A 25,725-nucleotide genomic window follows, 5' to 3' on the forward strand; every position below is an offset into this window, starting at 1 on the left:
ATGAGTATTTTTATGTCTTTGTGTGGCTGTATGTGTAGTGTATATGTGTGCATGTGTCCTGGCGTGTGTGTATTTGTGAACGTGTAAGTATTTGTATGCATATTTGTGTGTATTTCTGTGTATGTTTTGTATGTGTATATATTTCCATACAAGGGTAATATCCATTAGATACTGCCCTATCCAGTTCACAAAAAAAATTGATTTATCACACATAGAAAAACCATGCTGTTTCTCTTTGATCTCTGTAAATTTGGCCAAATGCTCATTCACCCTGTCTTTCATGATAAATTCATGATAAATTAACTGACAGTCAATTGGTTTTCTTTCTCCACCTTTGTTTCATGATAGAGAGACATTTGCAATTTTCCAACCAATAGTACAGTTTATAAATTAAGAGCGACATGTGTGCACATATACATTTGTTTGTATATGTGTAACATTGCTTTGTATGTGTGCGCTTTTCTGCAAGTTGTAGGTGTAAGGATGCATTGTTTTCTACCCCCGGTCTAAACTCCATCCCTAACTATGAAATCCATCCCTCCCTCTGTCAGCAGATTGAAGTTAGAAGCCTTGTGTGACATTTGATCCTGAGATGAGTTTCGAGTTCATATTCATGACATCCACCAAATTCTGTTTTTAAAAAACACTTGTCTTAGCTCAGCTCAGATCATCTGAGTGTTGACACCTTTATTCACACCTGTATTTGTAAACTTGATGATTTCAAAGTACTCCTGGCTGCTTTCCCACATCCTGATCTCCATAAATTTGAATTAATTCAAAACTCTGCTGCCTGTACCATAACTCGCAGCAAGTTGCCTTCCCCTGTTGTGCTCACTGACCTACCTTGGCACCCAGTCAAGTCATGTTGTGATTTTAAAATTCTCATTCTTGTTTTCAAACCCTGCCATGGCCTTACCCCTCCCTATCTCTGTGATCTTCTTCAACCCCATAACTCTTTGAGGTATCTGCAATCCTTTAATTCTGACCTCCTGTATATTTGGGTGGTGAAAACAATGCATACACATCTTCACTCACATAACTGCCCACCAATCATAATTGCTACCATTGGTGGCCATGTCTTCAGTTGCCTGGGTCCTAAAACATTGACTTTCCTCTCTGCAATTCTCCACCTGTCCATCTGACTTGTCTTGTTTAAGACATTTTTAAAAACCTTCCTTTTTGACTAAGCTTTTGGCTATCTGCCCTATTACTATACCTCCTTATGTGACTCTTTATCATATATATATATACACACACACATACATATACATATATATACTATATATATAAAATTTATATACTCTTGTGAAGCAAGCTGGGATTGTTTCATTACTTTAAAGGCACCATATAAGTTCTTGATGTTAGATGTATCTATTCATGTAAAAAGTGAAGCTTCCACAGTCCTACTGACCTTGGGTGCACTCTCACTAGAGAGAGACAACTGATAGTGGTCTAAGTGAGGGTCAGGTTAAGAAAGAGAGTTCATCATATAACCTAAGCTAATGCAGGAATTGAACCCATGCTTTTGGCATTACACTGCATTGTAAGCCAGCTGTCCAGTCCATTGAGCTAACCAATCACTTATCTATGCATGTGTATTTGTTAATCTTATTATTTTTTACAACATACATTGGAAATATATCAAAAGAATCAATATTGTCATGAGCTGTGTGATTTGAATATGTGCAATAACACTACATCCGCAACTATCCTTTCACCTTCAGAAAATAACCACAGAAAGCCATTACAGTTCTCAGCAACACTGTAAACTCAGTGCTTGAAAGAAAACTTTTATCTAGATACGAAGATCTACTCAGAGCTCAACCAGAAACAAGGTCAAAAAATCCTGCTACATCCTATTAAATATAATTTCCATTATTCTGAACACTACGTACATAACAGATTATATCATATCACAACACTGACCACACCCAGATAGAAACACATTTTGATCAAATAATCACAAACATCCTTCTCTAAATATATATCAGAATATTAAATGCAAAATGTGAAACATTGTAACTATTACAACCAAGTATGTTGGAGTGTATTGTCTCTCTCTATGTTTTCTGTCTTCACGAATCCAATAATCAAACCAGATATTTAAAATCTTCACTCAGTCACTATTACTGAGAATTATACTTTATCCACATGCGATTTAGACTAAACAAAAATCCCTGTCATGAAGCTGATCCTTTTTTCCTTAAAGCTGTTCCTTTCCTCAAGGATACTGTGTCCTTGATTTTTTTCAGAGGGGTCATAAAACACTCCGGGCTCCAAAACTGCTGGGTTGGGGACAGAGATAAAAGGGTGATGAGAGGCCTCTTTGTTTATGTGTAAACAGATGAGACTTCAGGCCAAGGTTTAGAAGTGACCTGTATAATGAAAGGTGAGTGGTCAGTTCTGAAAGCTAAACTTAAGTTTGAGGGAGTTCAGCAGTGGGTTGTGTGGAAACAGGCTGCTAAACTCTTTCTCCTACTGCCCTTCTAACTTCGACCTGTAAGCTTTTGCTTCATTTTCACTGTGTTTAAGAGGTTTGCTTATTGTGACTGTTGTGTATATTCGGAATGGAATAAGTAAATCTAGTTCGGACAGACTGAGTTCTGTAGGGGTCCTTTATTCTGTTCTTTGTGTTTCATTGTGTAATTTTGTGAATACATTTTTGTCTGTTTTAAAACCTGGTAGTCAACCTTGAGAAAAGGAACAACAGCTTTTAGGAAAAAAGGACCAGCTTTGTGACAGGGATTTTTGTTTATTCTAAACCTCACATGGTTAAAGTAGAATTGTCAGTAACAGTCACTGAGTGAAGATTTTCTATCCAGCAAATAAACTGAATGGTAGTCAACCCAGCTAACTTATCCCGGGTAATTTTCACTGCACATTTACTGAAACAAATTGCAAGGCTGCCTGCTTAAGAATGTTTGAGTGGTCTGGCCTAGTCCATAACATCTCCAAATGGAGATTTCTCTAATAAAACAGTAAAATTATTGATTTATCACACATCAAAACTTATTGAACGAAGATGCAAGTAAGATTAACAAATAAGAAGTCCGAAAGTGCCATTATTTAATCTTTTAACAAACATAGCACTGTCCATATACTTTAAGTTTAATTCCTCAAAAAATGTTATTAATGAAGCGTCTTCATAATATAACATTACAGAGTGGTGCAAGGAATAAGAAGATAATGTATTTGGAAGCACTAGCTTTCAGAGCGCTGCTCCTTCATCAGTTAGCTGATCAAGGAGCAGTGCTCCGAAAGCTAGTGCTTCCAAATAAACCTGTTGGACTATAACCTAGTGTTGTATGAATTTTAACTTTGATCACCCCAGTCCAACATTGACACCTCAACATCATTACCTAATGCAATCTGATCAATCTGCTGGTGCTTCCTTTCCTTGACATGTGTTATAACATTGTTATTAATAACTCTGTCCAGAGCATTGTTAGGCCATTTAATCATTTTTAGGCTGACGCATTAAGATTCACTTTGTACAACCATGGTCTTATGGGTGGCACAGTGGCTCAGTGGTTAGTGCTGTTGCCTCATAGGATCTGGGCTTGATTCCACCCTCAGGCAACTGACTGTGTAGAGTTTGCACATTCTCTGTGTGGGTTTCCCCTGGCTGCTCAGGTTCCCCCCCACAGTCCAAAGATGTGTAGGTTAGATGGATTGACCATGTGAAATTGTCTGTAGCGTGCAGGCTAGGTGATTAGTGATGGGAAATTCAGGGATAAGTAGCTAGGTGGAGTGCTCCTCATAGGATTGGTGTCGACTTGATGGGCTGAAAGGTCTGCTTCCACTATAGGGTTTCTAGTTATACTATATTGCAAATCAATAAAATTTACAACTCTTATTTACAAATCCTGCAGCACTGTTTTTACTTTCTGCTCCTCAAAGGCTCTGCCACCCTCACAATGAGAATGGAAGAAAGAAGAAAGAATGACTTAAACTGATTGTGTAACTGATAAAAAAAAAGTTGAATTAATCCAAATTAATTCTCAAAGATTTTGAGAATTCTTTTACTCCTCCTCCATATGCAATGACATGGTGGTTAGTCTGACATCGTGCGAAACTTGGCTGTTGTCTGGTAGAGAGCCTCAGGCATATTTGGATGGATGCTTCAGTTGATAACTCTTCCCCCTCTGAGTCAGTAGATTGTGGGTTAGTTGGATTTGCGCTCCAGCGCAGTAAGGAAGGGCTAATACACTTGGTGAAGTCTTTTTTGAAGCATCCATTCTCAGATTAACGTAAATGACTATTTTGAAGGAGAGTTGTTCTAAGTGTCCTGGCTAACATTTATTTCCCATTCAATAATACCATCAAGTAAGCTGGCTGTTAATTTCATTGCTATTCATGGAATTGTGTGCCATGCTACCTACATTCCAATAGGGATTGCACTTCAGAATTACTTCACTGGCTATAAAGTGCATCGTGAGGTTAGGAAAGGTGACACACTAATTCAAAGCCTTTACTCTATTGACCTGTTATAGCAATCAACAGAAAACAATCCAATTGTTATCTGGTTGCTGTATGTTCTTGCTTTTAGGCATTATTGGGAGTTTTATGTGACCCTATGTCAGTGACATAGAACAGACAATACAATGCTGCCATCCAACTTTAATTAAAAGATCTTTGTTCCCAAATTCTTCAACCAACTGTTGGGTATTACAGTGCAGGTTCATATGAAGCACTAACTTTTCTTCTCTGACTCCCTGAAATGTTTTGTTCACAACTTATAGATTGCTTGGGACAGAACTGCATATTAAATTGTGGGCAGCTGGATTGCAGCTGATATTATGATTCTATCCCCAAGAAATTGTTAATTAAGCATGTTTGTCTCTGGTGCGAGAATGAGTGCTGCCTGGCACTGGGCTGAGACATAACAGAGTTACAGTTCCCATCTACCTCCACTGGCTACAGGTATCATTGCTGGGGGCAAGGGGATTCAGCCAGGAGAAAAAAGAAAGGTCTTTAATTTCAAAAATATGCTTTATTCATAGAACTGTTGTTACATGCATACATAGAATTGAACCAGTTCGCTTCTGTCCATTAGCATTTGAAGGAACAAACAGATATTAGTGTTTGTTTCTATCCAGCAAACAGACTCAAGACATTCGTTGTTTGTACAAGACTACATTCACATACAGTTGAGGCACCGAGAGATCTAATAACTGAACAGACCCCCATTTAATCTTGGCAGAAATAACTTAGACGCTTGTCTTTCAAGTTTAATACAGCTTGCATTTTATATAGCATCTTTAATTGCATCAAAACAGTACCTAGCACTTTACAGTTGGTGAAATAATTTTGAATTGTCATGCCTGTTGCAAAGCAAGGTATGAGGTAGCCGGTTTTCATACAGCAGGATCTGAATATCTGGTCGGGGAATAAATATTGAGCACAACACTGGAGCCATCTTTAAAATGATCAAAGGGCTCCTTATATGAGGTGGGGCTGTTGTTGTCTCACCAAGAGAGCTCAGTACGTACTCCATGGTACAGAGAATGCTGGAGAAACTCAGCAGGTCTGGCAGCATCTAGGAGGTCACCAGGTTGATTCCGGAGTTGAGAGGGTTGGCTTATGAGGAATGATTGAGTATACTGGGACTAGTGGGCGGCATGGTGGCACAGTGGTTAGCACTGCTGCCTCACAGCGCCAGAGACCCGGGTTCAATTCCCGCCTCAGGCGACTGACTGTGTGGAGTTTGCACGTTCTCCCTGTGTCTGCGTGGGTTTCCTCCGGGTGCTCCGGTTTCCTCCCACAGTCCAAAAGATGTGCAGGTCAGGTGAATTGGCCATGCTAAATTGCCCGTAATGTTAGGTAAGGGGTAAATGTAGGGTTATGGGTGGGTTGCGCTTCGGCGGGTCGGTGTGGACTTGTTGGGCCGAAGGGCCTGTTTCCACACTGTAAGTAATCTAATCTATATGAAATAGAAGCAGGCGGGTGAAACTAGAACTGGGGGCATAGCCTCAAAATAAAGGGGAGCAGATTTAGGACTGAATTGAGGAGGAAATTGTTCACCCAAAGGGTTGTGAATCTGTGGAATTCCCTGCCCAGTGAAGCAGTTGAGGCTACCGCGTTGAATGTTTTTAAGGCACCAATAGATTCCTGAATGGTACAGGAATTAAGGGTTATAGTGAGCAGGCCGGTAAGTGGAGCTGAGTCCGTGAAAAGATCAGCCGTGATCTTATTGAATTGTGGAGAAAGCTCCAAGGGCCAGATGGCCTACTCCTTGCTCCTGTTTCTCATCAGAGAGAAACTGAGTGAATGTTTCCAGTTTGGTACAACAGCTTAGAGTTTTGTTCTGAAATGGCGCTATACAACCTCATAACTTAGAGGCAAGGCTGGTACACACTGAGGCACCAATGGGCAGCAGGTCTAACACGGATAGAATTTGAGCCCAGTACTCATCGTTAAAGGAAAAAAGCAAAGCTTACTTGAGTGGTTGATGGCCATTCAGCCCCTCAAACTAGCCCTGCCATTCAGCTAAATCAATGCTGATTCCACATCTTAATCCCATTTCCCACCTTGGTCCCATCCCTTTTAAGAGGCAGAAGAAACAAGCACTAGGATATGGAGGGAGGGAGTCTATTCTATAAAAATGGTTTACAATGAGGCATAGACTGCGGGAAGGCGGCTGCTCCTCGGCCGGCGCCAGTCTGATGCAGTTTCCAGTCAGCGACTAGGCCTTTTTAAAGGAAGATGGCACAGGCAAGCCATTCGACCTGTCGCTTCCAAGATAGCAAACCCGCCGTCTTGTCTCTACCTGCACGAGGCAACAATGTACCTGCCCTGTCCGATCACACCTCCCGTCTGAAAGGTTCAGGCAACAACAACAGACTGAGGGCGTGAGCAGGTCACAATCCATTTGTTCAGATTCTACGCCAGCCTGATTTGTAGAATTGAGTTGTTGCGAGCTGGGATAGAGGAGCTGTGTGTTTGTGAGAGAGCTTCGCAGAGGTAATCTTCGTGTTTGGTCAAAGCAGTGTGGGTGTGATTCTGCTAACGCAGGGGCAGAGTGTGCAGGAAAACGTGGTTGTAATAATGGAGATTAAAGCCAGTTATGTGAAACGGTGCAGAACTGGGAACCATGGAGAAAACAGGCAGCTAGTCTAATTCATGTCCATTGCCGCTTCCCGTTGGCATAATTGCAAAGGGAAATGTAATTAATTCTATAAATTGCGGTTGTTGATGCTTATGTTGTCTGCATTTTCCCGCAGTTTCTCTTTTTTTGTATTTTCGCGTGTAGCTTGACTCTAACCCTTGATGGATTGAATTAACCAAGTGGGTGCTGCCAAGGGGAGGTGGCTCGGAGACCAAGGGGATACGGTTCATCCCACACCCTCGGCATTACCTAGAATGAGGCACCAGGGAGCTGGGAGTGTGTGTTTATCCCCTTTGCAGTTCAGCGCTAGCAACCCTGGTGTCTGGGGAGTGGGAGCAGAGGCGAGGGCGAGCGGGAGAGCTGAGCTGTGTAAATCCTCTCCCTGAGCACTACATTCTGAATGGATTGCCAGTGCCATTAATAGATTACCACGAAGGATTTGCATTTCCGAAAACGAGAGGGACAACATCCGTATATATTCAGTTCAAACTTGCTTTCTGGTCCACAGGAGCCCTTAGTGGATGCTTCAGTTTGAGTCAGGTGTCGGCTGCCTGTAAAAGTGCCTTTTCAAGCGCAGGTGAGTTAATGCTTTCCTTTACAAACAAAAACCGCGTTATAAGCGAGGCCTGGCGATGATCAGTGTAGCGAGCAAATGTTATAGATTCGCCTGGTACAAATGTAACACCGACTTTAGCAGCAGATTCCCCCGCACCGATTTTAATGCGTTATCATTAAACACGAAAAGACCCGGAAAGCGCCCAGTCTCTGTCTGGGACCGACGAACTGAATATCTCCAATGTTGCGATAATTCTTAAGCCCCACTCCCCAATGATACCCATCCCAGCATTCATGTATACCCAACATCACTGTGCAATGTATACACACAAACACACATATAGATATATGTGTCTCTAAATAGACGCATGTTTCTGTACATGTTTCTACATATGTTTCTCTATATCTATATATTTTCAATATATAGATGTTTCTGTATGTCTATATATGTTTCTCTATATCTGTTTTTCTATATACACGTTTCTGTCTGTTTCTCTGCACGTTTTTCTATATATATTTGCTTGTGTTTCTATATATCTCTATATCTGTTTTTATCTGACTGTTTTTCGATGTCTCTGTTTTTTCTAATATACATTTTTGTTTATGTATTTCTATATATGTTTCTCTATCTATATAGTTTTCGATATGTTTCGCTGTATGTTTTTCTATATGTTTCTGTATGTTTCTCGTTATCGAAATGTTTTTGTTTATGTATTTCTCTATACGTTTCCCTATATCTATACATTTGTTTGTGTTTCTAAATGTATGCCTCTCGACATCTATGTTTCTATACCAAATAAAGACCGAACCGTTGCTCTCTGGGTTGTATTCAGATATGGCCTTCTGATTTTTTTATTTAAATATTTCTTGAGTCAAACAAACAATATAAACGGGAGAAAAGATCCACAGGGAGGTGAACAGCCGGCCGGAAATCAGGATTCTGTATTGTACGCGGTCCATCGTTGTGACAATATCCCCCCAGAAAAAAAATAGCCCCCACATTGTGGTCAGCGTGTGTTAGACCTGGGAGCCGGGCGGAATAAATGCGGGACAACCCAAAAATAACAACACACAAAATCTCTGCGTTGTTTTAGTATTCCGCAAGTACAAATTAAATTCAACCTGTTTCCCGTTGTGAACGAGCCCTGTATTGATCAGGCGCGCCCTGTCTTCTGAAGGGAGGGGGAGAGGGAGATTGAGTGCCGACCTCTGCCAAGACCCAGGACCCAGATAAATTGATCAGCACCGTGCCTGGGCTCCAGATTTGTCCACCAGTCATTGGTAAGCGGAAGTTGTGGGGAGAAAGACAGTCAGAATCAGTTGAAATGGATTCCTTTGTTCAGTAATGCCAGCACCCTCAATATGTGAGACGTGTGTGGATTAGAGGGGCGGGCTGGAAGAGAGTGAATTGGGGTTGAGTCTGGGTTGCCTTAGACAGCGATGGAGACAGGGGGCGCGGGCTATTGGAGGGAATGGGTATAAAGTGCAGAAGCGAAAGTGAGGAGGTTTACTGGCTTGTTGTGAGTGAAGGGTAACTGAGGGCAGGGTCTACAGCAAGGCGGAAATGATCTCGGTGGCACCTTCAGATGCAGGGCAGAGGAGAGGGAGAGTTGAGAAAGAGGGACCAGCAGAGTTGACCCCTTGTGCTCTCACCCGGTTGAGTTTGTTGGATGTCCGTGAGAGATGTTCCCTGTGCTCAGACACTGACTATACGGTCGAGGGTGTGGTGCTGGAAAAGCACAGCAGGTCAGATAGTATCCGAGGAGCAGGAGAATCGACGATGCCGCATTGCCCGATATGTTTGGAAACTTTTAACCTCGCTTCGAAAGTAACGAGATGGACAATGACAAGACTAGTTTTAATCGGTGTTCACTCAACAGTGTCGGAATCCACAGAGATGTTGGGGAAGTGTACGTTGTACTGAAATTGGTTTTAAGTTAGCACCAGGGCATGCCAGCTCTTGGTTTTGTTATTCAGGCATCTGCAACTTTAATCTTTAATCTGGCATCTGCAGACTCCGGTTCTGACAGCTCCCAGCCTTGTTTCCTTTGTCAGGATCCAGCCCATAGGGGGCGACCTTGGCACCAGGCAGAGAAGGATATTGTCAGACATCTTGTTCAGCCCAGCTCCATCACTTGTGCAGTGGGTTCACTCGGTAAGACGTAGAGGCAGAAGTAGGCCATTCAGCCCATCGAATCTGCTCTGCAATTCAGGGAGAGCATGGCTGACCTGATAATCTCCAACTCCATTTTCCTGCCTTTCCCCCATAACCTTCAATTCCCTTACAGATGTCTATCTCAGCCTTGAATATACTGAATGACTGACCCTCTAAAGAATTACACTTGTTGAATACCCTCTAACAAATTAAGTTCCTCCTCATTTTTGTTTAAGATGGGGTAACTCCTTATTCTGAGATTATACCCTCTATTCCTAGACAGTCCCATAATGGGAAACAACTCTCCACATCTACCCTGTCAAGCCCGTAAGAATATCATATGTTTTGATAATGTCTCTTCTAATTTTTCTAAACCTCATAGACTTCAGGCCCAACCTACTCAACCTCCTCTCCATATCCAACATCAACCCAGTGAATCTTCTCTGGACTGCCTCAATGCCAAGACTGTTCACAATATTCTTAGCGTAGTCAAGTAGACCTACCTTCCGGGTGAAGCAGATACTTACCTGCATTTCGTTCAGTCTTGTCGACTGTATTGACTGCTCATAATGTGATCTCCTTTACATGTGGGGAGACAAAACACAGCTGAGTGACTGCTTTGCTGAACACCCACCTTCTGTCTGTAAAAACGACCCTGAGCTTTCAGTTGCCTGCCACTCCAACACACCACCTTGTTCCCATGTCAACATTTCTGTCATAGGCTTGAGGCATTGTCCCAGCAAGGAAGAATAACAACTGATATTCCACTTGGGGACCCTGTAGCCTCTAGGATTTAACATTGAGTTCAATAACTTTAAAATCTGATTCTGTCCTTCCATGTTTTTTTTACCCACCCTCATACCCAAGTCTTGTCATGACATGGGTTGTCTTTAGCGCAGCCGATCCATTCTGTCTTATTCCCAGCTCTCATGATTACTTATTCAGCCTCTCTTCTGATCTGGTCAACTGTCAGCAATCCCCTTAACTTTCATATCTCTCTGTGCTCCGTATCCACCTATTTGCTCACCTCTCCAACTTCATTTTCAGCATAAATACCACTTTTGTCTTGCTGCCGTCAGTTCAGAGGAAGAGTCACTGGACTCTTTCTCCCCACAGATGCTGCCAGACCTGCTGGGTTTCCTCAGTATTTTCTGTTTTTCTTTCAGATTTCCAGCATTTGCAGCACTTTATACATTCCCTTTGAAATAAAGGCCAGCAGTCTTTTTGCCATCCCTGTTATCTGCTAGTTTCTTTTGTGATTCTTGCATGAGGACACCCAAATGTCCCTGTTCTGTGGCTTTCTGCAGCACTTCTCCATTTAAATAATATTTAGCTCTTCTAATCTTCCTGTCAATGTGCATAAACTCACAGTTTCCCACATTATATTCCACCTTTTTGCCCACTTGCTTAACTTGTCTATCTCCTGTAGACTGGTTATAGGTTGCCATCCCAAAAATGTCCCCTTTATCCCAACTGCCTTTCCTCATCTAGTTAGCCAATTCTCTATTCATGCTAACAAACTGCTCCCAGTACCATGGCTTCATCGTATTAAGTAGCTTTATGTGCAGTACGTGTTGAATATCTTTAGAAAATACAAATACATTGCATTTACTGGTTCCCTTTATCCTGCTTGTTACATCCTCAAAGTACTGTAATAAACTTGTCAAGCATGATTTTCCTTTCATGAGCCATGCTGACTCTGCTTCATTATGTTATGCATTTCTAATTGTTCGTGTATTATATCGTATTTAATAGCCTCTAACCTTCTCCCAATAACAGTTGTTAACTTAACTGGCCCATTGTTATCTGTGTCGAGAGTGTGGTGCTGGAAAAAGAGGTCAGGCAGCATCTGAGGAGTAGGAGAATCGACCTTTTGGGCATAAGCCCTTCATCAGAAATGTCAATTTTCCTGCTTCTCAGATGCACTCTCCTTTTGATTGCTTCACATATCAACTCCAATATGGCCAGGCTGTTTTGACATCATTGAGGACAAGTGGTGAAATTGTTGAGTTCTGCTGAAAGATCAATGACCTCAAATGTTAATTTTATTTCCAATGAAGCTGGATGTATTCCTAGAGGCTTTGCTGTATGCCCTCCCAACACCAATTGCTTATTCCAATGTTACCATCACTGATGTGCTGACATGATCTGATATATTGCTTGCCCACACCAACTAAAGAGCAAGCACCTTCTTAGTTACGTAGCTGGATGATGCTTGACTATCAGACCACCATCTTATAACACCTCTGTAATTCTTAGCTGTAAAATCATGCACGTTTATTTAAATTGCCTGCTTAACTTGGTTGCACCAAGCAATGCCCAGATTAACTTCTAATGCCTGGAGACTACAATACAATATTTGAGGGTTGGCACTCCTAGGGAATTTGTTTTTAAGACAGCAAAATGGTGTCGAAAACCTTTGTACCTTTAAAACTTATGCTATCATTGACTCTTTTACTCTGTTCAGATGGGGTTCAGGCAACCCGCACAAACCCTTCCTTATGACAGATAGCTAAGAAATGGTTCATGTGATGTCTGGAAGTTGATTTCCTCAGAGCAAGTACAGAGCTGGCATCAGAGCTGATGATGTTAAAATGACAGTAAGAAACCACTGTTGGTGGAGTTCTTAGTGGTACTCTTTTTTAAAAATTGCCATCAACTCTCTTCCCTACCTCCATAACCACTTGCAACCCTAAGAGATCTTAAGAGATCTCTGCACTATTCTAATGCTGGTCTTTTGAGCAATCCTGGTTTTAATCACTCCATCACTGACTTAAGCTGTGATGAGGACCGAATTTCTGAAACTTCATCTGTAAAGCAACTTTTCTTTCCTCCGTTAAGATGTTCCTTAAAATCTACTTCCTTTATAACACTTTGGTCACCTGTCTTACCATGTTGTTCTGTGGCTTGGTATTACATTGTGTTTAACATGCTGTGGAAATGCTGCATTTGCTGGTGGTGTGAATGAATTCGAGACCCTCCTTTTGCAGCCTGATAATTGCAAAACAAACTCATTAGCACAGTTGAATCCAATGGTTTTACCTAGGTTCAAATTAGAGTCATAGAGTTGTACAGCGCAAAAACAGACCCTTCGGTCCAATTCGTCCATGCCGACCAGATAACCCAATCTAATCGAGTCCCATTTGCCAGCATTTGGCCCATATCCCTCTAAACCCTTCCTATTCATATAACCATCCACATACCCTCTGCATTTTGTAATTGTGCCAGCGTCCACCACTTACTCTGTCAGCTCATTCCATACACGCATCACCCTCTGCATGAAAAAGTTGTCCCTTAGATCCCTTTTAAATTTTTCCCCTCTCACCTTAAACCTAATACTGATAGAATCATTCTCCACTCAGAGGATTTATAAAATCTGCTGGCATGGTGGGATTAGATTAATTTAGGATATCTGTTTGGCATTGATGAGTAGGACCCAAGGGTCTGTTTCTGTGCTGTACAACTCTTTGACTCCATGGTTATTTCCCACATCTCTAAGTAAAATGTTTGCTACACCTCTGATAAGTGAACAGAGACCCTTTCAAACCAGAAACTGCAGGCTTGAAGTGGTCTACCTCACTTCAAAGACTTTGTACTCCCTTAGAACTTTCACATTACTGAATAAGTAGTGCCCTCTGCACTCTATTTCAGTCTACATCGCTCTGGTGTAATCAAGACATTTCATATGAGCTGGATTCAGATTCTAAATGAACACATTCAATTTACTCTTAAGATCTCTTAGGGTTGCAAGTGGTTATGGAGGTAGGGAATTTTATCTATGATGACAGCAATAAAAGACTCAGTCTTTCAAAATTTCTAGCAGTAGACAGTGAGATTATTTGTTCACAGATTGCATCGACCTCTTAGGGTTCCAATGTACCCAAGGAGCACCCTGTTTCCCACCATTTCTTACGTCAGTCCCTTTCCCACATGTCTCTCTGGTAAGGGGTTTACAGAACCCCTACTATCCCCGGACCCCCCCCCGACTTGCTGGCTGAATTTAATTGATATGCCATAAAGCAGAACAATGTTGATTCCATGATTGCTTCTCTGATAGATTGTTTCCAGATTAAATAATCTGAAACTGGGTGTCAGTCACATATTCCCCGTGAAGTGGTCCTGGCTCAGTGAATATACTAATAAATGGCATTCAATGGATGAAGACAAGGACCACTTCTGGAATCAGCTACGGAGGACCTGGGGGACCATGGTACAATTTCCCCAGGCTTGGCACTCCATTTATAGAGTGCACAAAACATGAATATATGTTTATAGACAAAAACTAGGTCTATCTCTAATTATCTACATGCTGTCAAATACCTTGGAGTCTGCCATATAATTAGAAACAGGAAGTGGCTTTTACGCATCGAGAAAGGTAGGCGAACATTTAGTGCAAAGAATTTTAGTTTTGATGAATGTGCGTCAACAGTGTTGTCTCTGGCAGAACTTCTAAATAGCTGGTATTCACATATGAGGCCAGAGAGTGAGCAATAACAGACTATCTGGTAATGCAGTAGGATGCGAGCATAGAAGGGGCAATATATTACAAATGGGTTTAATTCTATTCCTCTTCTGACAACCACTTCATTAACTAAAGTATAACAACTTGTATTTATATGGTACCTTTTTCATTATAAAATGCCCCGGATACTTCACATGGATGTTATTGTAAAGAGATATTCGATCCCGAAACCAAACACTTGACCATTGAGTTAAGTTTAATAGAGTCACTTAAAGGAAGAAGGTGATGCAGACAGGAGGTGAGGTACAGAGAAAGAACTCCGCAACTCTAGGCAACCAGAAGTGTGGCCAACAGTGATTAAAACTGGGGATTCTCAGGGAGGTCCAAATTCGATTAATGCAGGTGTAGCGAGGGTTGTGTGGCTGAAGGAGATTATAGAGATTGCAAAGTGGGAAAGAATTGCATTTATAAAGTGCCTTTCATGTCTTCATGTTGTTACAGATAATGAAATACTTTTGAAGTGTAGTAACTCTCAACACAACCATCTGATGAAGGAGCAGTGCTCCGAAAGCTAGTGCTTCCAAATAAACCTGTTGGACTATAACTTGATGTTGTGTGATTTTAACTTTGTCCACCCAAGTCCAACACCGGCATCTCCAAATCATAACTCTCACCAGGCAGCTTAGCAAGTTAATTTGATAAGACCAGATAATCTGCTTTGGTGATGTTAGTTGATAGATAAATATTGTCCATAATATTGAGTAGAACATCCCTGCTCTTTTTCAACCAACACCTTGAGGTCTGTAATAAAGCGTGGCTAGGACCTTGATTTACCATTTTATCCAAAAGGCGAGAGTAGCTATTTTGACAAAAACTAGAGATTGACTTTGGGGTTTCCCTGATCTGGAGGACTCTGAATGATGACCGGTCTCCTGGGTATTTCCTTATAAACGGGTAATTACGTGGGAACGAGGGCAGGAGTGAACTGGGTAAGGAGTTTAGGGAAAAGATGTTCATTATTCAATGAACAATGGCAGGTATTAAAAAATATAAGTGACTCAGCGCAGAGATGTACCCCAGTGAGGAAAAAAGCAAGTGGGTAAACCAAGCATGGTTAGACAGGGAACTTAAGAACATCATTAAGTGAAAAAAACATCCAAAGTAGCAAAGGTTAATGATAAATCAGGATTGAGAAAGTTTTGAAAGCAAACAAAATGTACAAAAATGGAAAAAAAAATGGTGCAAACTAGCAAGTACATAAAAAACAGGCAGAGCTTCTTTAAATATAAAAAAAGTGAAAGAGAATGAGAGAGGGAGGAGTGGGAACGAGGGCAGGAGTGAACTGGGTAAGGAGTTTAGGGAAAAGATGTTCATTATTCAATGAATAATGGCAGGTGTTAAAAAAATATAAGTGACTCAGCGCAGAGATGTACCCCAGTGAGGAAAAAAGCAAGTGGGTAAACCAAGCATGGTTAGACAGGGAACTTAAGAACATCATTAAGTGAAAAAAACATCCAAAGTAGCAAAGGTTAATGATAAATCAGGATTGAGAAAGTTTTGAAAGCAAACAAAATGTACAAAAATGGAAAAAAAGGGTGCAAACTAGCAAGTACATAAAAAACAGGCAGAGCTTCTTTAAATATAAAAAAGTGAAAGAGAATGAGAGAGAGAGAGGAGACAGAGAGACACAACAGTGCACGTAGAGCCCTTATATACTGAAGCTGTATGAGTAATATTGGGGAACCAGGGAATGGCAGACAAGTTAAATAAATATTTTGTATTTAATAAATAAATCACTGTAAAGGATTCTAATAGTGTTCCAAAATTACTGAATAATCAAGGATCAAAAGGAGGAGAGGAAATAAACACGACGGCTATCACTGGAGATTATTACTTGAGACACTAGTGGATTTAAAGAATATTATTTAAATGGGGAAGGACTACAGGGAACAGGAGCACAGAGAGTTTGGGGTCCTCATGCATTAATCATGTAAAATTAGCTTACAAGTTCAGTAGGTGATGAGGAAGGCAAATTAAATGTTGCCCTTGAATTTCAAAGTGAATGGAGCATTAAAATAAAGAGGACTTGCTAAAATTATACAAGGCACTGGTCAGGCCATAGCTCTGCATAGTTTTGGTACCTATATCTAAGGAAATATATACTGACTTTGGAGGCAGTCTGAACAAGGTTCACAAGGCTGACCCTGGAAGTGGTGGATATTCTTTTGAAGAGAGGTTGAGTAGGTTAGACTTGTACTCAGTGGAGTCCAGGAGAATGAGAGATGTTATTGAAGGATATTAGGTTCTTAGGGAACTTGACAGGGTAGATGTAATAAGGCTATTTCCCCTTGTGGGAGTGTCTATGACCAGACGGCATAATTTCAGAGGAAGGGATCTCCTGTTTAAGACCGAGATGAGGAGGAATCTCTTCTCACAGAGAATAGTGAATCTGTGGAATTCTTTACCGCAGAGGGCTCTTAAGGCTAGATTGTTAAGTGTTTTCAAGAGTGCAATAGATTTTTTAATATCAGAATTAGGGGTTATGAGGATAAACAAAGTTGAGGATTATCAGATCAGCCATGATCTCATTGAAGGTGGAAATAGACTCAATGGCAGTTCTGCTGCTATGTCTTATGGTCTTTTATGGCTTATTTGACACGTTATTCAGATGTGAAACTGTACTTAACATCCTGATTCTGTAGTAACATCACTGCACTTAAATATTTTGTTGATGTTCAGTCACCAAGACTCAAACATCCTTCCCATATTGTTCAGATTTAAATTTCCTTTTTTTTTTAAACCTGTTTTCAGATTTTCTATCTCTCCTCTCTGTAAAGAAAACAATTAAAAACAATCGGTGGCCATGGAAGATTGGGACATTCCACAATTCAAGAAGGAAGTGGATAGTCTGAAGTACCAGCTGTCGTACAAAAGGGAGATGTCTTCCAAAACAATCCCTGAGTAAGCTCGAAATTCTGTCTTAATGTTGTGACTAAGATGACAGATGAGAGTGAGAATGAAACAGTGTCTCATTGTGTCTAATGGCATGCTCAATCCTTTGAAAAGGCAGCCCGATTGTTGCCTTAATGTTTTCATAGAATCATGGAAGTGTAAATTTAACGGTATTTACGATTACAAAGGGCTTTGATCAGTTAGAAAATCTTTATGTTTATTTGGATGCCCATAGATGTAAGGTGGTCATGAGTATCTCAAACAAGGTGCGCTCTTCATCCAGAATGTGGATCTTACCATCACACAAAATAGCTACGTAGTACAAGTAAAAGCTAAACAAGTTTTATGAAGGGAGGGGAGTGTATATGCTGGTAAGATTGGATGAAATAAGGTGGGTAGAGGCTTGTATGCAGCATAAACACCGGCATAGATTTGTTGGGCTGAATGGCCCGTTTCTGTGCTGCAAAATTCTACACAACACATTTTCATTATCGGACAAGATGAAACCCTCTTCCCCTATTAACGTTTAGTGTTATTCCTCCTAACCTCAAATCGTATTAAGAGCAATTCAGATTCCACACTAGTAATTACAGCTTGCCAGTTCACACATTTTTGATATGCTATTTTACTTTGAAAATCCAAAAGTATCAAATTCACATTCCGCCTCTTTGACTTTATAGTTGGCAATTTTCTCAAAGCATTTAATTAAATCAATTCAGCATGATTTGCCCTTTATAAATTCATGTTGACTCTCTCTGCATACTCATTATTTTATAAGATGAATGTCATCCTTTATTATTGTATCCAGCCGTTTTACATTGTTGAAGTGAGGGTAACTGGTGTACATGGAGCCAAAGTGGATAAATGGAGCTGGGAAAGAGCTAGCCATGATCTCATTGAATAGTAGAACCAGCTAAAGGGACTGTCTGACCCACTACAAGTTCTTAGAGTTTTAGTTAGTGTCAATGCTTTTTCATCACTAACCTCCCTCAGTGTTATGGGCCTTGTGTTTGGTCAATGTTAAACCCTTTGATCTTCTGAACAGTCAAAAACATTTTGTGTAATATTAATTATCACACTTCCATCATCCCTCTTGTAATTCTTGCTTTACCAATCTCTAAGTATAGAGGCAAAAATACTCTAATATCACAATCCTTCCTAACATCCTGCTGTAAATAAACCTGCACTTCTTCAAACATTAATGACTCCATTTGTAGCCAGAACTTGAAGCAAGATAAATCTACCCTATGATAAAGAGTGAGAAACCACCAGGAGAGCAATTTGTGCTGCATCTCCCCAAAAACTGCACAAAATATGTACTTTCCTTTTAGTATAACACAATGGTACAGAGCTGTGCATCCATTGGACTTTGATGGGTGAAGCTATTTAACATGCGAAGTATGGAGGGCTGGATAAGTCCTGGTGTGGGGCTTGAATTCATGATCTCAGTCTCGGAGATGAGAGTTTTATCAATGAGTGGAGTTGATACTTGTCCCACACTGGCTGCAGTCTATAAAGTGGCTAATCCAGAAAAGCGTGGCTTCAGTGATCTACCAACAGACTTGTGACAGAGCAGTAACTGCCAGGGTGATAATACAAAGCAGTGGAGTTGAGTTTCTGACCAGGACCATTCTGCATCGGAAAAATATCACATTCTACAACAAAGCAGGAACAATGTGAAGGATTAGATTCTCCAACTGTGTTTGTATTTGCTAGATAAGGATCAGAATTGATTGCAATCCAACAGCAGATTAATCACCACCATCTCAGCTCTGAAGCATTAGTGTGATATTTAGCCATTAATCTGGCTAAAGTCACTGCTTCAGAATTCCCTGTTGTAGGTGGTTAAACCAGATCAGTAGGCCCATCAGTGTAATTGTTGGGTTAGGATATGTAGGTTCTGAGGTATGTGCTAATTCCTTTTGCCTTATCTTTGTGCACTCTTGGGGTTTGAAGGGTGGATATCTACTTCCCAGCTTTGCAGACCATCCTGACCTGGGTTTACGTTGCTTCCTTCTTCACTGTCCCTGCATCAAAAACCTAGAACCCTCACAATATTGTGGTGTCCCTAAAGCACAGGGACTGCAATAGTTCCAAAAGGCAACCTCCAAACACCTCTTCAAGGACAGTCATGGACAGGCAATAAACACTGGCCTTGCCAGAGACACCTTATCCCAAGAATGAATAAAGCATTTTGGATCGAGAGGGATAACTACAAACTGTTGATGTAGGTTTGGGAGCTAGGGAAAAGGTAACGGTTGAATGGGATAAGACAGATATTTACCCTATCACAGAATTAGGGTTCAACACAGTCAGAAACCAAAAGAATTCTGCATCATTCAATATTGATTTTTAAAATGGAACTCTGTTTAAAAAGTAAAAATATATCAATTATCAATACATGCACACCTGCTTTTCTGTTACATAATATCCAATCAGATTCAATAGTTGGATACTTATGAACCCACTTAAATAATATATTCTTCATAACCCACTGCAAAATGAAATTGCTGCAGGACATCATTTTACATTTTTTAGCAAATTTAAGTTTTCAAATCCCAGGACCAGGTAATTTTGAAAGCAGGATCTCAATAGGACAGAAAACAAATCATAATGGGAATCATTGCTGTGCACTTTAACATGGTAGGAAATCTTCTATTTATATCAGTTCAGTCCCAGGACATTGTAGGGTAGTGTCCTCAGTCCAGACATCTTCAGCTGAGGCTGGAATTGAACTTGGGTCCCTGGCATAGAGAGGCAGCAGTGCTAGCCACTGAGCCTCCATTCCTTCACTGTGGAGTCAAATTCCTCAAATCCCTTATTTAACAGCATTTATGGTATATCCATATCACATTAACTTCAGCCGTTGACCACCATTCTTCAGGCAATTGGCAACAAATGTTGGCCTTGCCACCAACATTCTGTGAAATATTTTCTTTAAAATTAAGAAGTGCTGTTCTCCCAACTTTCCTGAGTGCTGACTGATGTGGAGGTTACTGATCTACAGACATTAATAGCACTTCAACCCCAACCAAATGGCCGTTCTTCCAGTTAAGTGTTATTAAGAGCAGTGAACTGATAGGAGCATTGTGTATGGTTGTATACTCCTCTTAAAGGGATGGGTGAATGGGAGTGTTGGTGAGGCAGACATCATTCAGAGTGAAAACATTGCTTTTTTTCTCATGCTTCAAACTGAGGCAGATTGTTTGGGGGAGTATTTACTGACCTCATTCACCCAGAACAGATTGGGTTCAGTCTGAAGATCAGTCTGATTGATAAACAGGGGGGGGGGGGGGGGGGGGGGGGGGAACTTTGATCACAGTTTCTTGGATTCATAGGGGTTGTATATTCATCAGGATATGGTGGGACCGATTGATTGGGATGATGAGAAGCTGACCACAGTCGGTGAAGGGGTGAGGAATTGGGTGGAGGCTGAAGGGGACGTTGGGGGTGGGGGGGGATTGTGTTGTAGATCCCAGGCTGAGGGATATGGACTGCAGGATTCTAGGGAAAGGCATTGGAGTTCAGTCTATGTGGGAGTTGGGTAAACTGGACGTCTTTGGGTTGAGTGAGTTTGGAGGCTGATGGGAGATTGGGATCAGAGGCCTCGGTTCAGGTAGTGGGCTGCAGGCTCAACTCCAGAAGGGGTACAGGTTATGGGTGTGAGGACGTTTCATCCCTGAATTCATCAAAGCATTACCTCGTAAAATCTTCTGGGTTAAATTCTGAAAGCAGGATGACAGTTAGGCTCGGAACCTGATTATGTCACATTCAATGCTGCAGTCCATTTCCTTGCAGTAGCTTTGTCTCTGCTCCCATATCAAGGTAGCATGATTGAAGCAATGGGGTTACAACGCTAACCCCACTTGATTGGCAGCAACCTATTATGAGGTAAAGGAGAATAGTCATTGATGGCCTAGCTTTATTGCTCCTTGCCCCAACTGCATCTAAAGCCACATCACTCGGTATAAGCAAAAAAACTGCAGATGCTGGAAATCTGAGACAAAGAAAAAGGAGTAAGTGCTGCAGAAACTCAGCAGGTCTGGCAACATCTGTGGAGAGAAACAGACTGAACATTTCAAGTTCAACATGATTCTTCTTTAGAATGTTTGGCCTGCTGTAAATAATTTGTTCTGGCATTTATGACACATTTTTGGGGTAGGTGGGACTTGAACCCAGGCCTTCTGATCCAGGGATAGGGACACTATCACTGCACTACACTAGTCCTACCCTGGCCTGCCCCATGACAACAAGAGTTGCTCCTGACTCTAGGATTCATCAATCAAACTTAAATCCATCACCACAGGTTAAACACGTACAAATAAAAACCATAGGTTTTGTTTAAAGTTCCTGTAGCTGAGAACGTGATAATGGATTGTTTCAGCACCAACACCCATAAAAGTCACAACTCCAGTCAAAATAAAATCAGCAAGATCCATTAGGATAAGAGGCGGAACAAAAACAAAGTGCCAATAAACTGTACAGGGCTCAATAGATTTTTTTTTGGATAGGTTAGGTTTCGGTGTCTTCCAGTTCCAAAAATCACCCAGAAAATGGTTTGAACATATGCAGCCATTTTGCACAGCATTCACAGAAGCAGACAAAACTGATCTATGTTTGTATTTAACTTCTGCGTAAGCTTCCTTCCAGCCAAACAAACTCTAACTCTAATACTTGTATAGCATTTTCAAGCATCACCGTTAAAATAACAAGGTAAGGGATAACACAGAAAAGGAACAAACTAAGCTTTGCAGTTACATACAAGTTCAGTCCATTTTCCATCAATGAATAGATTTTCCAAATGCCATCACTAAGCAGCATATTGGCAAACTGTCCTATTTATCTATCCCAAGCTATTATCTCCATTTCACTTGTTTCCTCTGGTCAGTCCCCCGTGTGCTTTCTGGAGCTCAAAGGGAATCCATTTGTAGTGTCTAGCTTTGTCAACCTTAAGTACTTTCAACAGAAACATCTAAATGCCACTCTGAATCAAGTCTTTGTTCACTGGTCTCTATTTCATCTGATTGTTATTGAAATTTCAGCTCCATGTTTTTTAGATCAGATTATTTACAGTGTGGAAACAGGCCCTTCAGCCCAACAAGTCCACACCGACCCACCGAAGCACACCCACCCAGACCCATTCCCCTGCACCTAACACTACGGGCAATTTAGCATGGTCAATTCACCTGATCTGCACATTTTTGGACTGTGGGAGGCAACCGGAGCACCCGGAGGAAACCCACACAGACACCGGGGAGAATGTGCAAACTCCACACAGTCAGTCGTCTGATGCAGGAATTGAACCCAGGTCTCTGGCGCTGTGAGGCAGCAGTGCTAACCACTGTGCCACTATGCCGCCCATGTATGTAACTGGCTTTAAACTTTTGAAAAATAGGCCTGCCGATTGGCACAGTGAGGTTGAGCCAGTTACATCATGCTGCACAGCCAGAATGTCCATGTTTAACTGCACTTACATAACATACATGCATTGATAGAAGAATTTTTTAAAAACTTGCTTTTATGCATTGTTCATGAAATTAGGACATCCTGAAGTGTTATACAGTCAATTAAACTCAAATGAAGTATTGTCACTTTCCTGGTGTAGGAAATGCAACAGCTAATTTGAGCAGTGCGAATTCCCACAAGCAATGCAAAAATCATCAAATCTCTTGCTCTTTGGTGGGGTGTTGAGAAATAAATATTAGCCATAGTTACCAGGAAGATCTACACTGCTCCTCTGGAAAATACTGTCCCTTGCAAGATCGTTTGTCAGTCAGAGGAGCTCAGACTTGTTTAATGTCTCACTTGAAAATTGGCATTGTAAACAGTACAGAATTCCCTCAGCACTGCAGTAGTTTTTTGGTACTCAATTTCAGAACTGAACCCAATCTTATACTTGCCAATCTCCCACATTACTTCTTCATAGGGGATTCATAATTGGGAGCACACATCTTATTGTACATCCTTTGTCCAGGATCTTGGAGGGCAGGTACAGCTCCCCAGTCAAGATCTTGGCTAAGAAGGAAGAACTCAATGCAGATTGTGGATAGAAACCAGAAAGTGTCTTGTTCTGTGGCTCAGTTCCATGTTGAGCCATGCATATATCGAGTGAACCATTGTGCGTTATTCTTGGGGTTAGAGGTGCTCCTACTGCTGACTGTCATCTTATTCCATAGTTAGAAATATCCTATACTTGGCCTAAGCTAATCCAACAATGTATTGGGGCAGGTAAGGGGCTGAGGAGTGAAGTACACATGTCCAACATTGATGCCATGATGTGAGGAGATAAAGAGGGAAAGTCAGTCACAGGTTTTGCATAATTAAAAGCAAAATATTGCAAATTCTGGAGTAAAAACATTGGAAAAATTCAAGCCTGTGAAATGGAAAACAATTAATCATTTGAGTCTTATTTTATTTAAAACTAGTTCTTTCTCTGAGGATACTTTGGAAGAGTGAGCTGATATATAATTTCCTATCAATTCCAAAGGTTGCTACAACAGTAACGTGCCAAAGCAGTTATTGTCTATTCTGAAGATTAACACAATTTAATAAATAAATTAATCGTATTTATCATTTGCATAACCAAATGTCAAACTACTAACCATCTCTCTTTGTTTTATTCCATTGCTGAAGCTTTGTGAAGTGGATAGAAGAGGGAGTGCCAAACGACCCATTCTTAAACCCAGAATTAATGAAGAACAACCCCTGGGTAGAGAAGGGCAAATGTGCTATACTTTGACATTTTCAAACTGCTCTGCATAAAGCAATTTATTTGTAAAGAAAGAGACTCTAGAAGAGAATTTTGTTGGCACAGTCTTCTAAATTCTTAAAACATATGCATTACATTTTTTGTACATTTTATGGTAATTCTAGGCAAAATCATTGTATGAGTGATCAATCAATTTCTTTGTACAATTAGAAAGGATCAATGTAAAAGAAAGATAACAAATAAAGCAATAATTAATATTGGCAAGACTTTATTCATAGTTTGACAATGGAATTCCAGGTTATCTGTAACAAAAACTATTTAAATTATATTCCAATAGGAACTGGATCCAAACTGGTTGTCTAGGCTTACCAGTAGACTTCTTGGTTTTGCCAGTCTATCACTGGCATAGGGCTCCTGACAGGTTTGGCCAGTTTAGGCCTATTGCACTTTACAATGAACACTCATTATAACTCTGGAGGGGAGAACAGTTTGCCCATTTTCTGTGGAAAAAAAAAAACTAGATTCCAAACCTACTTAGATGCAAACTCAGCAGCAATTTTAGATTTGAGTTGCACAGTTGTTACTCAAACGTCACTGAATGTTCAAACATTTTGACACCTGGTGGCCCAATAATCGGACTGAAGTTTATCTCCTACGAGAGCTTGGGCACAGGCAAGTTTGCATTGGATACCCAAATTCGACAGTTCCATTATGAGCTCTGTAGGAGAATGTATAGGCTCTTTCCTGTTTTTTAAACAGCAGTTACTTATTTCAATAACCAGCCACATTCTCAGAGCAGGTCTTTTATATAAACATTGCGTCTAACAGCATTTGAAACTCCTTCGTTAAATCGGAACCAAACATCACTATTTCCAACTGCTTTTCCAATGAATTTCTCAGCTGTTTCCTTCATAGGCTCAGCTGCTCCAGTCACTGGGGGCCAGAGAGAGAGAGAGAGAAAATCAATTAATCAATATACTGTAAGAGGTTTGCATTGCATTAGTATTCAAGTAAGGGCTGATTGATTTCCAGATGTGGCATTACAGTACAAATACATTTTGCCACTCAAAATACTTGCTTCCCCTGGCCAAAAGGAAGAGACTAAGGCTTCTCCCTAGATTTCTGTCAAACCATAATTGGTTGTTGGCGGTTTATAAAAGGGAGATATATATTTACATCTTTCAAAACTTCAGAACACTCCAAATTATGAAGCATTGTTCACTACTATAATGTAGGAAATCTTGAATTTTGAATGGACCTCTTTAATGTTAGTCTCTCTCTGTGCACCTTCTCAGCACCTGTAACACTATGTCCTGTACTCTGTTCAGTTACTCTGATGCACTTGTATATATGATCTGCCTATAAAGCACATGAAGACAACACGTTTCACTGTTGCTTGGTACACGTGACAGTAATAAATCAAATCAAAAACAAAGAAAGAATAGACAGCGATTATGAACAAAAGTTCATGAGGTTGCATATATGGACTCCACATTGCATGAGTACTTTCCAAACTCAGATCCACTTTACCAACACCTTCCAGCCCGACCTCAAATTCACCTGGACCGTCTCAGACTCCTCCCTTCCCTTCCTAGACCTTTCCATTTCTATCTCGGGCGACCGAATCAACACGGACATTTACTATAAACCGACTGACTCCCACAGCTACCTAGACTACACCTCCTCTCACCCTGCCCCCTGTAAAAACGCCATCCCATATTCCCAATTCCTTCGTCTCCGCCGCATCTGCTCCCAGGAGGACCAGTTCCAAAACCGTACAACCC

The 25,725-nt window shown here is 40.9% G+C and overlaps 2 protein-coding genes across 6 annotated transcripts in view; one reads left to right on the forward strand and one right to left on the reverse strand.

Annotated features, from left to right (window-relative positions):
• The first annotated feature begins 6,732 nt into the window (after window positions 1–6,732).
• Window positions 6,733–24,198, forward strand: gng13b (guanine nucleotide binding protein (G protein), gamma 13b). Of its 5 annotated transcripts, none has more exons than XM_043711299.1 (4): window positions 6,733–6,963; window positions 7,617–7,685; window positions 17,092–17,241; window positions 23,866–24,198. In XM_043711299.1, exons 3-4 carry the CDS (start codon window positions 17,144–17,146, stop codon window positions 23,969–23,971), a joined length of 204 nt encoding a protein of 67 aa, XP_043567234.1. In that variant the 5' UTR covers window positions 6,733–6,963; window positions 7,617–7,685; window positions 17,092–17,143; the 3' UTR covers window positions 23,972–24,198. The 5 variants fall into 5 exon arrangements, with proteins under 5 accessions (XP_043567234.1, XP_043567238.1, XP_043567235.1 ...); XM_043711303.1 differs by lacking the exon at window positions 6,733–6,963 and adding an exon at window positions 7,073–7,165 and having other exon boundaries at window positions 17,118–17,241; XM_043711300.1 differs by lacking the exon at window positions 6,733–6,963 and adding an exon at window positions 7,079–7,165.
• Window positions 24,199–24,433: 235 nt separating this feature from the next.
• The window catches only part of chtf18 (CTF18, chromosome transmission fidelity factor 18 homolog (S. cerevisiae)), a 110,545-nt gene continuing 109,253 nt past the window's right edge, over window positions 24,434–25,725 (reverse strand). Inside the window, exon 22 of the mRNA XM_043711297.1 lies at window positions 24,434–24,874. Coding sequence (XP_043567232.1) covers window positions 24,732–24,874 — 143 coding nt within the window. The 3' untranslated portion in view covers window positions 24,434–24,731. The remainder of the gene's footprint in view (window positions 24,875–25,725) is intronic.

This window comes from Chiloscyllium plagiosum, chromosome 21, assembly GCF_004010195.1.
Source record: "Chiloscyllium plagiosum isolate BGI_BamShark_2017 chromosome 21, ASM401019v2, whole genome shotgun sequence".
Taxonomy (NCBI): domain Eukaryota; kingdom Metazoa; phylum Chordata; class Chondrichthyes; order Orectolobiformes; family Hemiscylliidae; genus Chiloscyllium; species Chiloscyllium plagiosum.

What these genes read in the sequence shown, in the direction of transcription:
- gng13b (XM_043711299.1), top strand. Translation starts at nt 17,144, where the DNA reads ATGGAAGATTGGGACATTCCACAATTCAAGAAGGAAGTGGATAGTCTG. An exon ending in TCTTCCAAAACAATCCCTGA is followed by an intron (nt 17,242 to 23,865) that starts GTAAGCTCGAAA and finishes CCATTGCTGAAG; the next exon opens with CTTTGTGAAGTGGATAGAAG.